The following is a 17,467-nucleotide window of genomic DNA, read 5'->3' as shown; positions in this document are numbered from 1 at the left end:
ACCTCCTGCCCCTTGAATTTTTTAGTACAAATGCCAATGTGAGTGTTTGTGGTCACTATCTGAAGTTTAAAGACTCTGAATGTGTCACACGATGACCTGTAATATTTCTAAATCTTTTATCCGATGTTTTCATCTAGACTTCTCTTCTGTTTTCTTTCCGTATAGCATTTCACTAGCCAACGCTCTGTTGTTTCTCTCCCCGAAATAGTTTCTCTCTGTACCCTATAATCTTCTTGGTGCATTTCAGAGTTATGGAGTTTTCAAGTATCATTTTGAACCTGTTGAACTCAGTCCCTTTGAATGTCTTTCCCTCTAAACCCCGACAAATGTGATGACTCCTTGAGGAACTAGAGAACAATCAGTTTCCCCTTCTACTGTATGTGAGCAAGTGTGCCCGTTTAAAAGCGTATACTTCAACCCTGATAAATACTATTTTCCGAATTTTATGCGTTTTGAGTAATGACAAGAGGCCAGATGTTGTCAATAATCCCCTATTACTTTCCAGCTGTAATTTTATTCGTATGGATATCGTTTCAACATTAATGTGTTCTTTATATTCCAGTGTCTAGACTTCATGTAACCTGATTGTGTGGTCACCTCAACGTCCCGTTTAGTTCTCTCTCTCCCCACTGTAGTTAAATTTTTATTATTTCTTCCTTCCTCTCGCATTGGTTTGAGGTTACTAAATCCCTTTTTTTTTTATTTCCTCTTTAGATGGCGAAATCTGTTGAGCGTAGACTTGAAAAGAACACAGTGATGTCTCATGCATTGTTCTGTCACGTTTCAGTTACCTGTTGACTTGCCATCCAGCCGCATAATCAGTGATGAAAACACTGATGCTTTTTTTCAACAGATATCGAGAATTTTACGTGTGATTTTACCATGTCTTCAGATGCTCAGTTTTGTATCTTAAAGTTTTGCTGTGGGTTAAAACGTGATTGACACCGTGTAAAGGAAGCGATAAAAATTTGATGTGCCTGTTTATTCTCGACAAATAATGATATATAATTACCCAGAGTGTTAGGATACCTTTAGGATTTTCTTAATCTTAATTTGGATGATTTTTTTTTCCATTCGAGGGTTTCATTGTCATGAATGCTGACAGATAAAACATAATCTAAATAGATTTTCAGTATGCGCCAGTATATGCAAATAAAATTTGTATGTTTACAAATGCTTGTACGTGTGCATATATATACATTTATTTATATATATACATGTAATGTATATAATTTAGTCTGTTGCGGATCACAGAACTCATCTGGTCGAATTTTCTTAAAAGCGAGGCGCAACAATTGGCTTAATCCATATAAGAGCAAGCTGAACCATTGTCATTGTCGGAGGTGTTAGTAATATGTATTCATGTGAGTCTGTTTTTATATGCTTGTGCAATCGTCGACCTGTTTGTCAGAACGAACGACAGGAAAGTCTCCCTATTTGGACCCGATGTGCCTCCTCGTATTTGGACGTGTTTGCATCACCGCACACAAATTACAAGCATATTTTCCACCAAGATCATATTTTCCTCCAAATTCACACGTCAGTCATTTATTTGGAATGAGCAGGTTATGTAGGGATTGTATAAAACGATAAATGTTTTCCCCCTTTATAAAAGTTCATCGCTTAATAATTTTTTTTTTTATTTTACTTAGTGATTCAGATGGCTGTACACTGAAAATTAACATAACCTAAAGGTATCCATATCAATGGAAGATTCCCATGGAGTTGCTAATTAAACCTTTTTGTTTGAACTAACGTGAACTTGACCTTTTTTCAGGTGTATTTTATTTTCTATTCTTTATTCCGGTGTTGGGTGAGATGTTCCATATGAATGATTTTCATTATACCTGCATCGCCCTGCTATTGACTCATGATTATCTACAAAACAAATATTGATTTTATATTTATATTGAAAGAGTTAGTTACTTCTGTTGCTTTAAAATTACGCAGCCTAATACAGTACTATAAATTTATGAACAAATTTTATTTCAAATCACTCGTGCGCTCCATTTTGGAAGATAAATTTGTGAGAGAACATCAAACTGTTGACTTGGCATTGTATACTGCAGACATTCAAAAAATATCGTTCTGCGATTTCATATTGAGTTTTCCTTGGATGTCTTTGGGTCAATTGCACATCAGTGAGAGGACTCGACACAACACCAAATGTACTCTCTGTAAAATAGAACTAAAAAAGGATGCGCAAAAGATCTACATATATGATTATATGTATACATGAACACGTTTTATATTTATATACATATATAAACTATATAATGTATATATATATTTTATATATATTATATATATATATATATATATTATATTATATATTATATATATTCACTAAATTTCTGCAATTTGGCACCTTGAAATCTGGCAATGAAGCCAAGTTAGATGGTGTATATATGTATGCATCGTTCAAGTGGAGAGCAACAACCATGGATGAATTATCAATGTTACCTAACTTGCTCATGTAGTGTTGAACGCAGATGAAGACCGATTCTACAGAGTTCAGTTTATTGTAGTTGGTCCTTCTGTAGGTTCGTGTTGTGTGTCGTCTGATTGACGGCATTTTCCTAGAATCTCCGGAGCTCAAGTACGGACAAGTACTTTGGAAAAGCGAGGACTCGCTACTGTTGGAGTTATGGTCGGGTTCTTGTATTAGTAGGAAATCGGTAACTTCTCTGAAGCGTTTCACACTGTCTTTCTGTGTTCAAGTCAATTTTTGGGATATCGAGTGCCCTGTTCTTCTGACCCAAATTTTACCACAACCGTTGCATGCTGATTCGTCAACCTAGTCTGTTTCTTGATTATTAGGACTATGGTATCGATCAGTCCTTGTACGTATGTACGTGACACATTTTATTGTTTTCTATGGACCCTTGTTTCACTATAAATGTGCGTTATCAACAATGTCATAAATGATGTCAGTGCTTCGTACTCCTCAGGATATCATTAAAATTAATCACCTTCCCTCTTCGTCTTTTCTTCGCGTTAGTCCTTGACATTTGATGAAGAAAAGCTTCGAATTCTAAAGCTTCCTGAATGAATACTTCACCTTTTTCTGTATACATAATCTTTTCTGTATACATAATTATTGAGAGTTTCCTTCTTTAACCAGGTGAACATAAAACCACGTGTTCTCGTAAGCAACAACGTATCCTTTTAATTTGGAAATATGATGATATATCTGCAACGCCTCCATACAGTATCCATCTCATGATTCCAGATTGGTTCAGTCATGGGTGTGAGATTTTTCTCACAACACGATCAGTGTTCAAACTCTCCGGCTTATTTATTAAAACTACACTTATAACAAATCCCCTTTACACTCCTTTTTTTCTTTTCTTTTCTTTTCTTTTGCACTGATATTTTCATCCTTTTTTCATTTGTACTACAGGTCAGAGTCAGAGGTAATTGTGCATCACGTGTACTAACCCTCCCGCCCCCACTAAAAATAGATGTTACATGTCTTGTGAATGATATTTTAAAACTCAGGTTTATTTAATTTCCTTTCAATTAAATACTTTTGGCCTTTGCGGTGTGTAGTTTCTGATTCCTTGAAAGAATAGCTTTGGAAGCACCGTGTGTAGAACGCTGCATAGTACTTCAGCGTTACCTTATCGGAAATGAAGACCGTTAGCAGAAATAACCACTTTTTTTGTAAGTTAAGTTATAAAGAACTTTCAGTATTCAAATGAGATTTTTTACAAACAAACTTTTGCTGAAGTGAGCTTCAGAGTTGGACTAAATATGACTAAGGCCCTGTACACACTATGCATCATGATGCTTGCAGTGTTAGATGGATGCGTTGAAAAACGACTTTTTCAACACGACCCCTTGAGTGGACAAGGACTAACACTACATTTTATTGAATTACTGAAGGAACATCCATCTGTTTGGAACATCAAATGCAAGCATTACAAGATGAGAAACATCAGGAGTGCAAGCTTGTAAACCATAAAATCAGAGTTATCGAGTTTTGTAAACTGTAGATGACAGGATGAAGACATTACGAAAAAGCTGCACACCCTGAAGAGACAATTCTACAGGGAAATGTCTGCAATCAAAGCATCACAGAAGTCTGGAGCTCCGAAGTTATGGTGTTTTGATGAGCTGCGTTTCTTGTAATAAAAAAATATTAGTGTACTTTGTACCTATATTTGAACCTTACTTTCAAATAATCCTCCCTAAGGACATTATAGATGGCTTCACAGGTTTCGGGGATGATTAGACCGAGGCTCTTGTTTTGAAATCCTGGTTGAATATTGGAGGCTTGCATACGATCCTCCACCTGCAAGAACGAGCTCCTGGTGATATGCTGTCTCGAAAGCTGGTGTCCTGCTTACAGATATATGGTTCAATTTTTTCCAACAATTTATAAAATGCAAGGATTGGCATTCTTGTGTAATTTTCAGTCTGTTGAATTTTCGACTTGTAGCTCCAAAAATATTTCATAGAAACTTCCCTTCAGAGGTCGCCGAGGAAGCCGTTGCTTACACCACAAGGTTCTACGTTTTTTCCTCAAAAGTTTCTTTTTTGCAGCACACAGAGCAACTACACCCCAAAGTAGTCTCTCCTAGCAAAGAACATCATCGGCAGACATCCTGCCCTTGAAAGCTGAACTGCGAGAACAAGTGAGGAGTGTTGCAGTACAATTTGGCCACTATTAATTTTTTTCAACACCACTACTGCATCATGTAGCTGATACATGATGGCATAGTGGGTACCATGCTTTTAATGGTCGAAAGTTTTATTGTCGAGGATGAAAAATCCGTGTGTGGAACAACTTAATAACGAATACATTCAGTACAGGTGTAGAGTCTGAACACTTTTTCTCACTACTTAAAGGCTGTTTCCTGTGTTCATAATCGTTTTACACACACACACACACTACACATTTGTATGCCATTTGTTTTTCCAGTTTTCGACCCAGTCCAATTACGGCAAAAGTTCTGTTCAAGTGATATCTGTTCTCGGCTTAATCCAGCAAAGCCTGCTTCACAGATCTCCGTTTTCCACAGGATGACATCGCTGCTAGATACCAGATATGGTGCAGAATGTTCTGGTATACTTTACTATAGTTCTTTTGCTGTGGGTGGTTTAACGAAGTAGAAGTTCAAATTAACGGGAATAGAAGGCATTGTTAAGATCATATGATTTGCTCAGTAATTCTGAAACATGGTGTACATCTTGTTTTTTTTCATTCAATTACTGTCGTTAACCACTCAAATATTGCTACAAATTCCTGTGATCAACTTGATCTTAACATACTCTACTTAATGAAATCCCACTTTTCAATCTCTTTGCAGAATGACCTGAGCTCGACTCGATATAAATTTCTATTTCTCCTTTCATTTCGTTATGGGCGGGTTATATAGAACAGAAATTGTGTATTACAACCACTTTGTAGCCACAACATATTCACGTCACATGACACATGCCATAAGTCATTAAATGTGAATAATGATCTTGTGTATATGTTTGTGGATTAACAATCAGTAATATTCGTATTGTTTCCGTTCAACAGTTTATGCCATATCGCCGTCTTTTAAAGTTGTGACCAGTTTGTCTGATTGATGTGTTGTTTAGAATAAAGATATTTTAACGATGAATTAACTGGTAAATAATGTACATTAGCCCATCGATTGATTTAAAATATCAAGTTTATTTAAACAATCCTGTTTCGTGTTGTAGTGCCTCGCATTATAGTTTTTTTTTTCTCCCTTGTCTGAAATGTTGGCTAACATGCCTCTGTGCCCTTCCCCACCATCTGATTGATTGTTTCTAATTGTTCTTAATAATGCTTCAGCCAATTTATGCCTAACATCGATTTGGTCCCTGTAGCAGCAGCTGGACCTCTTGTCTGATGGACGATAGATTTTTGTGTGGCATCTTTGACTGTTACTCATCCAGTTGAATGGTAGAATATAAGATGGTGTGACTTGCCTCATTGTTTCCATTTTTTCTTTTTTTTCTTTCCTGCAGGCAGGAACAGAGGTAAGCAAGGTGATGCAGCTGTGGTGTTGCATGACCTCCAAAGTATCCCTTTAAAAACGACTGCATTGACCCTGTCCCTGTCCCTGTCCTCTGACCTTAACCTTAACCCGACTTAACGTTAACGTCACACGACTGACTCTTTTTAGTGGTCCTCCCAGTTCCCTTCTGACCCTGTGAGGTGTGACCTAACCCCAGAAGGAGATCTTTTTGCCACGTGACACTCACTACCCTTCCATGCCTGTGTGAGGAGTAGGAGGAGAAGGGGGAGGGGGATCTTATTCCGTCCAGTGGATTCGTGTCTCCCAAAACCGAAGCGTGATCTCTGTCATTCCTGTGTGTGTGTGTGTACGGATTTGGTTCCTCCTTCATTTCTCGCATCGGAAAGACTATTTTCACCTCTTATCTTTTCGTAATGTTAACTTATGATTTATGTGATTAGACTTTTATTATTTTTCTTTCACGTGTACATACTTTTTTTTTCTTTTTTTTTTCTTTTTGAAGCGCTTTATTCCATGCTGCTCTGATTTCCTGCTCATTTCGACTGTACTTATATGCTTTTTTGTGAACCTCTCCTGTTTATATAAATGTGTAACAGACCTTCTTTACTCATTCCTGTTTATTTGATTCTTTTTTCCATAGGTTGGTATTATTCTGTGAAACTTTTTGTACCTGGTCTCCTTTATTTTTCACCCAATGACTCCTTTTACATGCTGGTCTTGTGTATGGTAGTGTACGTCATTCATTCCTGTGGCGTTGGTACTATCGTTTTCCTGAGCCTTAATAAAGAATCTTATCTTTTTACCCTCTCCACAGCCTCACGCTACTGCTTCAACAGAAAGAGATTTAGAGGTAAATTTTGTAGATTAAAGTAAATGAAGTTCTCTCAGTTTTTTCTACTAAAAAAGAAATTACATAACAGCTCTCTCCCAGCCTCAAATACTACCAGTTGACTGAAAGTCACGCTAATATGCACAAACGACACTTAGAAAGAAATATAAAAAAGCAAAGCAGACTATTTCTTATCATTATTAGCTGCACATAGGACTTTTCGTATGAAATGTATTATCTATATTTCTTTTATTGTTTTCAAAGATTATATACTGCCAAGCAATTGATGGAAGCAAATTGTTTATATACATATATATATATGCACTGCTGCACATATTACACAAGAGCACAATTTCCAGTTGACAAAACTTATTTATCCAATAAGCAGTCGGCTTAAAAGACGAAAATGCGCGAATATTAATATTACAATTAAAGGAAATGTCTGTAAAAAGTAGACAGTACTTGATACTTCTCATTATTTTATTGCGAAATAGGAAAGATAATCTTAGATTTTCGCATTATGCATGACCTTTCTCATATAACTTATGTGCATACATTCACTATTACATGTACTGCCAAATCACGCATGTAATAACGCGCTGGTATCTGTGTAGATGTGAATCTCTTGGGATCTGTCCGAAGAAAGTTGGCTTTCATGACCAGGATTCGTACCCGGATATGATCTTGCTGGGAGGGAATTCAGTCTGGCAGTGACTTTTAAGTACCTGGTGATGAAGTGCTTGAAAAAATCAATTACTAGTCTCCGAATCGAACCCAGTGTGGACTCGTATATAACAGTTCGCACGAATCCACAGTACACATGCTTAGAAGTCAATTTCTTAATGCGAACGCATGTCATGTATGCCCTAACATATTTTTAATGCGTTTGTATGTTTGTGTCTGTATATATTGTGTGTGTGTATGAATTTATCTATGTATGTACGTATATTTATTATGGCATCAGTGTCAGTGAATTTATTCACTCAACATATATGCTTTTCCCAACAGAGGAAGACACGCAACAAACACACACAATTCACAGTAAACGAAAAACTATAATGTCAAGAGACTTAAGAAATAAAGTCTGAAATGCTGCTAAATTTAAAGACAGAAACGAAAGTAGTAAATCGTCAGCAAAAATGTAGAAAAAGAAGAGGAGATTGGAAATGTATGATAGCAATGTAGGATCCATAGTTAAAACTTGAATTTAGAACGGGTATTTAGAACGTTTATGCGCTGAAGTTTGGTAAAATGAATAATATGTAAGTACAGAACTAGATCTGGTATTTTTACGGTAGTAGCTGTATGTTTAGTCAAATTTGTCGTTTCAAACATTTTCAGTATTCACTACTTGTTAAGGTGAACAGGGAAGAAGGGAGAAAAATATTTTTTTAATTTGACACGTAATTATATGTGAAATAAATGATAGTCCCGTGCCCATAAATGCTCTGAATGTTTAGACAAGCCATTGAGAATTAACGTTAAGCTGATGCTTTAATACACAATATGAGAATGATCATCGTGGGCTGGCAGTTGTAACAAGGTCTACAGTTTTCCTCATTTTATGACATGTCATTTTCTCTTTCGTAAAAGACCTAACCCTGGCTTTATCAGCATTTATTACTCGGTTATTCCTCTAGCAAGTTATACATATCAGTAAACTTGTGAAACTTACTTCCTTTCATTGTAGTTTTTAAACAGACAAGTGATCAATACAAACACCAGCGCATTCTGTAGAGTACTATTCATAAACTGTATAAATACACGAGTAAGGAATTAGAATTAGCCTTCATTGGGTTGCTTTTTGTTTCCTAACTTCACTGTGAGATTCATAAGTTCCATCAGTATTCAGAAGTCTGTGGCGACTTGCATTTGAAAATGGAGAAATGGGAAGGTCAGAATAAGCCAAGTTTAGACAATTTTCAGCCGCACGAAAATAGTTTCAATTTTGCCACTTAGGCATCGTGATGTAGTGTGTGTTGTTTTCTCCTCTTGTTTACAAGATGAACTTTTGTGGTATTAAGGTCATGTAGACCCTGACAGCCATGAAGATTCTCAATCTATGTTCGAAACCTGAAACAATACGTAATATATATGTATGCATTTAATATATTTATATACTATATATATATATATATATATATATATATATATATATATATATATATATATATATATATATATATATATATATATATATATATATATAAAAGGCAGTCCTCAGTTATCGGGAGGTTCCGTTCCAACAGTGTGACGATAACTGAAAATCTGCCATTTTCGGAGCTTATCACGAAAATCGCCGATTTTTGGTTATCGGCGCCAGTAAGCGGAAATCGGCGCATATCGGCATAAGAAATCGCCGATTTTCGTCTCTAGGCAACCAGATCACCGGTAGCCGAACCCACCAATAGCCATGGGCTGCCTTATTATATATTTGTGTGTGTATGCATGTGTATATTCGTGCCTTGAATGGACGGTAGCAATGATGGTTTTACACAAGCATTTCAACAGTACATGTGTGCACAGGTTATATGCAGAGAAGTTTGCTTGAATATATCCAAATACTCATTTACAAATACAGATCTCAAGGAAGTGATGAATTAGGCAGCTTTTTCTTAGTGCCTCATATTTGCTTTTTATATATAGAAATAAATTGTGCTATAGAAATGTTTAAATTATATAAATAATATATATATATATATATATATAGTATATATATATATATATATATATATATATTATATATATATTTAAATATATAATAAATAATTACTATATATATATATATATATATATGATAATATATATATATATATATTATATTATGTATATTATGTATGTATATATATATATCTTTTATATAGAAATAACTTGTGCTATAGAAAGGTTTATATATAATATTTATATATATATATTATAATTATATAATATAAGATATATATATATATTATATATATATATATATATATATATATATATTATATAATATTAAAATATAATATTATCAGTATATATATCTATATATATCTATATATAGATAGATATATATATATAATATATATAGATACCATACAGTATAGATAAGGGTATATTAATCTGTATGTATATATATTTATGTATCATATATATATATAATATATAATATATAGATAATATATATATATAATCTTATATATTGTTATGTGTGTGTTTTATTTAAAAGCGAATAATGTATCTTGATTCTACACAGTGTTTGAAGCAATGGTCGTTACTATATCCGAATCACAAGATGTTAAGCCTTGTAACGGTAAATTGTTAAATTTTATTGAGAAAAGTACGATATACCCAGTGACTGGAAACGATGCCAGAGTGGTAGGTCTTTATTGATGGGAATTGTACCAGATGTAATTACAAATTGGAATGAAAAGAAAATTTGCAAATTGGGTAAAATAAGGTTTCAACTACTTTTGACATGATTATGAAGACGCTACGTAGGAGAGGTCATTCCATGGATCAGAGGTCAGGTAATAGATGAGTGAAAGACTGATTAGTGGAAAAGTACTGAATAAGCTTGGAATATATAACCTTACACCAAAAAAAAAAAGAAATAAAGTCATGAGGTGTTTGGAGAGATGTGTTACTGCCTGCATTAAACCGTGTTTATAGAAGACAATGGATTCTTAATAAACACAAGTAGTTTTTTAGTTATATTTTTTCTAGTCTGTTATATGTTGGTCAGTAATGAGGCATGAAAAAGAATTTCCGGAACCACAGTCTTAAAAACTAAGAGAATGAATGGATGAAATCAATGGCAGTTTACTTGGTATGATTCACAACACACCCTGTTATAAGCAGTGATTTCATTATATTTTGTTCCATCAATTGCTTCTTATTAATGTTTTCGATCTCGTATTTTGCGCCTCTGGTCGATCACACTAACTGCCGACTGCACGACACTCATTGGCAAGAAGTCAAGCTTCCTTCGTTAATTATCTCTGCCTCAGTCATCACGAGGATTGATTTCATTCTAGGATCACTTCCTCTTGATACTTTGTTCCATTGTCAACCGCTAATGAATTCTATTTCTAAATTGACTGCACGACCCAAGCCCCTCTCCCACGGCCTCACTGCTTCAACGGCTTCGCTCTGGCTGTTGCACCCCGTCGTCTGTTCCAGGAAAAAAAAAAATAGTAACTATTCAAAATGATGGCTTCATTTTGTTAAGGTCTGCTCTGGCAAGCTTCCTTCTTAAGCTTCTCATCAAAATTCTGATTCCTGGCAACACACGACGGTTACAACGGTTTGAGCTTGGACTCACTGACCCGTGAGATTGTGTGCTGTAACTATTCTCGTCCTTTTTGTGATGCAGTAGATGTATCCCCGTTCTAATTGCTTGCCTAGACGGCGAAAGCCGATGCCTTTCCAAGAGAGTTTAGGTATACACTTAACGTAGTGGCATGCATTTACCAAATGAAGATCCAGAATTTCAGGGAAATGTGCATGATTTTCAGCCGTTACTTATGGTGTTCACACTTCAAGAACAGATATATGTATATATATATATATATATATATATATATATATATATATAATATATATATATATATATATATATATATATATATATATATATATATATATATATATATATATATATATATATATATATAATATATATACATATATATATATATATACATGTATGTTTTTATAATATGTATATGTATATTGTTATACGATCACAAGTAACACATGAAGATTGTATATCAAGAGCCAGCAGGAAAAATGAAAAGCAGCAGTACCTAGAGCTTTCGTGTATTCTTGATGCACCTCATCAGGGTACAGTATATGATGAGGTGTACCAAGAATACATGAAAGCGCTAGGTACTGCTGCTTTTCATTTTTCCTGCTGGTTTTCTTTTTGGTATATGTATATATATAAAATATATAAAATATTTAAATTATATATGATATATTTTATATACATTATATATATATATCATATATATATAATATATAGATATATATGTATATATATATATATATATATATATATATACTTATATACATACATATACTATACATACATATACATACATATATATATATATATATATATATATAATATATATATATATATATATATATATATATGACATTTCCATGATCTGAATGAACTTCTGGATTTTCAATCTTTGACATTTTTGCATGGCTGAATACGTATCGTAAGAGCAGCATCACAAGGACTTTTCATAGAGTTTTACGTAAGGCAGTACTGTGTGTTGTATGTAGTGCTTGGAATTTTTTTTCTGTCATTTTTATTATTAATCTGAACTGTAGTATCAGGTGTTTTTACTCGTAATCATTAATTTGAAGTGGCTATTCCACTGACGTTTTTGTATTTTCTATTATGTGAATTTTCTCTGTTGGAAGTGAACACAATTTTATGCAGATGTACCATATCTGTCATAGATCATTAACTTAATCAACAGGGTTAACCATGAGTTGCTGCAGTTCCTGTATTGCATGCGCACCCAAATGACCAGTAACTGTTGTAGCATCTCTGTATTGTCGTATGGTATATGTATGTGTATACAGTATTAGTGTGAGTGTATATATATATATGTATGTGTGTATGTACAGATATCTATATGTGTATATACATATAGTGTATATATATATATATATATTATGATATATATATATATATAATATATATATATTATAATATACACCCGCACTTGTTTAGAGATAAGTATTGTATCTGTGATAATTACTTTTATGCTTAAGTATACGGCCACACAAAATTGTGGTTATGCTTGTACTCGTGATTAATTGTAGGCATTTGTCCATGTGAGTATACAGTTACTATGTGTATGTGTGTGTATATGTATGTGTGTTTTTTCTTTCACGAGAGGTAATACTTAATTATAGAGATATACGAACACTGTATATGACCTCGAAGGTAAGAAGTACCACACAGGAACAATTACAAGAAATAATGTAGGTGTTTTTTTCATTGCCAATTGAAAAACAGCTAAATCAATGCTTGTATTGTATTACAGTATCTAATTCATTTTGTTTATCTCTGCATTTCTCAGTGCGTTTTTCAAAGTCGATTTCGTACTAGAAATTGGGAAAGACGAAAAATATTTTTGTTATCGGGTTTTGTCCAGAGAGCCAGCAGTTTTCTTCTTTTGATATTTAGATAACCCATTTTATTAGTTGGAATACTGCCTCCTGACAAAGTGTACCAAATAATTAAGTTTGTTTTAACAGTGTTTTCATGACCAGTGTATGTTACTTATTTCCTTCGTGGTCTTAGACAGTTGTCATGTTTGTCTTCAACTAAAATCTTGCTCTGCTTCATTAACTGTGTTTTTGATTTTGGTACTTCCTCTCTTATTTACAAATACCCCCCCATATGTTATTTCCGATGCCATCAGTGGTTTTGCCAATTTAACTGTCTTCTGTTTTAATTTATGTCCACAGTATATAGTTACTATAGAAAATTGTCCTTATTATAGAACTGATGGTCAGAAGTCACATTGTGATTTAAATGTCCCTGTTATTGGTAATGATTGCGAAAGTATTTTCTAAGATTTATATCTGCTACATATTTTGGAAATGTTCACTTTGGTAAAATGGTATTTCTGGAATGTGTTCATTTGTGTGTTATTTTACCGTAAAAGAGGTCTCTTTGATATTTTTACCTTCTAATGATGCTGATTAATAAATTTTATCCTGTAAAATCTTCAAACTTATTTTATACCAAATATCAGAGGGAACATTCTATTTTAGTCTATTTGTCATTTTTAGGTAAATAATAATTGAAGTTTTTACCTTTGATCAGTAAAATCATGATTAAAATAAATTCCTATACATATGTAACAAGTTACTTATTGCTATATTCTCTTTTCTCACAATACCTATCATGTGTTATTTGTCTGGGGATTAATGAGTAACTGCTTCAAGTTGAGTTGCCGTCATTTCAAAGATCAGTAATACTACAGGGCTAGATTTGTGAAAGGGCTTTGCAGCACTATATATAGCCAGCCAGAAGAGGTCGTATGAATTTATATGATATCAGTGATATGGCTGTAGATCGAGAAGCATTTCTAATAGCACAGGTAGATGCAGGGGAGAGGTGAGAGGGATGGGGCTTAGGAAGGATGCGCTAAAAGAAATGAACGAATTGAGAGTGAATAAATACGAGACTAAAAAATAACTAGATACAAGCCTAGCTCATGAGACATTTAATAGAGTGAGAGAAGTGCATTTCAGATTCAGTTATCTGCATTTAATGTAGAAAGTATTGATTTAACAATGAAATGATTGAAAGGCTAAGACTAGATAAAAACCTGTATGATGGGAATGATCCAGAGCAAATCATTCTAAGTTGAGACAATGGAAGAGTTTACTTGGAAATGAAAGTAGAAAGACTCCCACAAAAAAATGGATAGACAGGTTTAACAGTGGTTGTATTTGTTTGTGTATGTGTAGAACACAGAGGGCTGGATGGAAGAACATTTTTTTTTCATTCATTTGCAATTATTGTTTCAGTATTTAACATGAGGATTTTGAAATTATATAAAGGCTATTCCAGTTTTGTCTGAATGAAGCATTACATTGCATAGATGGCAGCCTATATAGTGCATGTCTTCAAAACTATTGCCATAAGATTGAACGAATTTGACAGTATAACCTTGTGTCGAGGGCACTCAAATCTCTTCCATTCAACCTGGCTGTGTTCGTGTGTGATGTCATTGTTTACATTCCTTTAGAGAGAAGTCTGTAAAAATTCGAGCTCTGTACATTGCTGAGATTTGTGCCCATTGCTCCCGGTACACTTAGGCGCAATGCAGGATGAGTATGAGCTTACTGTCATTGTATCATAAGAGCTTTTTGTTTGTTCCTGTCATATAATGCATATTCCAAATGTGACCTAAGTAGTAGTGTTTGTGTTATTTGTTAGGGTGCCAAAAATGAAAAAGCCAAGAGGGTGAATAAAGGCATGTGTATTGATCAGTGTCCTACAACTCCTGTTGCAGGAGCATTGTGGTGGACAGGGTGAAGAGGAGACTCGTGGCGCCGCCTCGCCCTGCTAAGAGCGGGAGTTGCATGGCGGGTCACTGTCTCCTCTTCACCGACCATTCACATTGCCGCAGCTTTTTTGTAGACATCCCTTTTCTCGTAAGTACTAATAATTAATTTTTGACATTTCATTTCAGCAGGAGGCAGACGAAGAAAAGGTAAAATTCCATCTCACGCTTTAACGAATTGCACATGTGAATTATGACACTTACTATGTGCAACCTGCAACACTTCTTCATTTCGTACTAATTCCTTTATTAACCACATCTAAACTCACTGTTTGGCAAATACATCAGTATTATTAAGACAGTAAATGCACCCGTAAACAGGTAAACTACTAGTAAAGTTCAATTTGTGCAACATCATAGATAGATGGAGATTCATAAAGAAGAAGATAACCTTCCAAAATAAGGGTTTTTGAACATACCAGACACTTTTGCAACAACTGACGTAGTGTGCCTGTTTTTCATGATGTTGTAAATCATCCATTAGCTTATTTCACCTATTTAAGGCCCCTGCTAGGTTTTTTGCTGCCCAAACGGCCTGTCATAGATATTCCAACTCATAGATCTTGTACTTTTGTTTGATTTTGCATGCGCCTTGATAGGGTGCACATGACTTAGCAGGGGAGGGAAAGGGTGGTTGATTGCGCATGCGTCGTAACCTCATTCTACGGAGACGTGCTAGCTTCTGCCGGCAGTGCATGGCTCCGAGCCAGGTCAAAGTTAATCTCATGACCTTGACCTTATGCTCTGATCTTTCAACTGGGCCTGACCCTGCCTCTTGTCGCTCTCGAAAACACTAATTGTTTTCTTACTTTTTCCATGCTTGGTCCAGGAAAATGAGAAGGTAATTCGGGTAGCCATATTATTCTACATGCCCTGGATTGTCTCGGTGTTTACGTTGTCAGTGTTGTCCAACTGTTTTTAATCTCGTCAGAAATAAAGAAAAAGAAAGGAACATAGTCTTGCTTTGTGTCCTAGTAGAAAGACAAGTACACTCTCAAGTTCGAGGAAATAAATTTTCATAAAGTTTTGCTCCTTAACCCAAACATCCTTCATGAGATCAAACTGGGTTGGAGCAAAATCCTTTCTGAAAGAACTAGAGAGATCCTTGACGCAGTGAATGTCCTTTCTTTTTGGGACTCAAAGCAGAACAAACGTCGTCCGCCTTCGCATTAGAAGTATTTCTTAGTCTCTATCAGAGTAGTCCTTGGCCAGAACCTGTGTCATCTCTCCCTAACCTCTAGTCACGATGATGAAAAAAATATATATAAAAAACAGAGTGCAACATAACGTAGCTTTTGATACGGATGCCAGCTCTAGGCTAAAGAAAACCATTGAGAGATCCCAAACTTATTTTGGAATGATATTGTGGCAGACCTAATGTTTCACCATAGTCATTGTCCTCTGTACGATAGCAGTATTTATTGGTTTTTTATGCGTTTCCTATAATTTTCGTTTGAACAGAAGGTAAGATTTCCCACCCCTTACCCTTTTTTTATGCATCTTTAACTGGGTTTTCTGATTTTCAGCACTTGGCTGTGTTTTATTTTTCACAACCACTTTTGGAAACTTTATGACTTAAACAGTGTGGATTTTTTAAAAATACTTTTCCACAAAACATAGATTTCTCCAATATGCAAGATTGTATTTTTGAAGATTTATTGAAAACCGATCGATTGTAATAAGAGCCCCTCTACCGAGTTCAGTTTTTATATTCTAAATTACTGTATTTTTTCACCATAAAAGCACATTTAAACAATAGATAAAAATGGAAATGCAAATAAATTCTGTAATCACTATTGCTATTGTAATTTGAATTATGATTGACGTCATTTTCTAAACTTTTTGTTGTAGATACCATTAGATTCAACATAACTATCATCCGAGGACAATATCATGCAAATTCGTGAAATTCATTGCGAATCCTAATTGCATAGTCTTTTTATTTGACTGAATGCCAGATTAGGTGTAGAGATGCAGATACATTCTAATTTTCCGTAAAGCTCATTCAGTATCTAAGCCTGTTTGATCTGAACAGTACGGAATTGTAGTTGATTTTTTGTACTTTACACTTCTGAGATGGGATAGTTTTTTCCAGGCTTTCTGCTTACTAGATCTTGAGCCCTAGGAGTTTTGTCTAGAATGAAAACCTTACGCAGTTCTTTGTCTTAGTAGATTTAAATATTTTAGTTTTGTTTGTATTACATCTCTGAGAGATTTTGAGTGATTGTAGTGTTTACCAAGCCGTTTCTCCTTCTTGTCCTTAAGGTTAAGAAGCCTGTCTAGATATAAGCCAAATGTAAATCAAACAAATACGTATTGCAATTTTGAATGGCAAGTAAATTTTTTGAGTTTTGCCATCTAGGATAGTATTACATTTCCTAGTTCTGATCATGAGAATTTTAATAGAGACAAGTAGTCACAATATTTGTATTTCCTGTCATGAGATTAGCTTGTAATCCCTTTCTCTGAGTTTCCAAGGATGTTGTTACGTCTTATGGCTTGCGATAATTAATGTACAATTCGCATTTTATAATTCTGGTTAAGAATTCAAATGA

At 34.5% G+C, this 17,467-nt stretch overlaps 1 protein-coding gene across 3 annotated transcripts in view; it reads left to right on the top strand.

Moving 5' to 3' along the window:
- Positions 1-17,467, top strand: part of LOC135206936 (potassium voltage-gated channel subfamily H member 2-like) — a 1,544,997-nt gene that overhangs the window by 1,370,501 nt on the left and 157,029 nt on the right. For all 3 annotated transcript variants that reach the window (XM_064238441.1, XM_064238442.1, XM_064238443.1), the window contains 2 exons: positions 6,817-6,852; positions 15,042-15,062. In XM_064238441.1, the coding sequence (XP_064094511.1) occupies positions 6,817-6,852; positions 15,042-15,062 (57 nt within the window). The remainder of the gene's footprint in view (positions 1-6,816; positions 6,853-15,041; positions 15,063-17,467) is intronic.

This window comes from Macrobrachium nipponense, chromosome 31, assembly GCF_015104395.2.
Source record: "Macrobrachium nipponense isolate FS-2020 chromosome 31, ASM1510439v2, whole genome shotgun sequence".
NCBI lineage: Eukaryota > Metazoa > Arthropoda > Malacostraca > Decapoda > Palaemonidae > Macrobrachium > Macrobrachium nipponense.
This window is presented reverse-complemented; position numbering and strand designations above follow the sequence as displayed.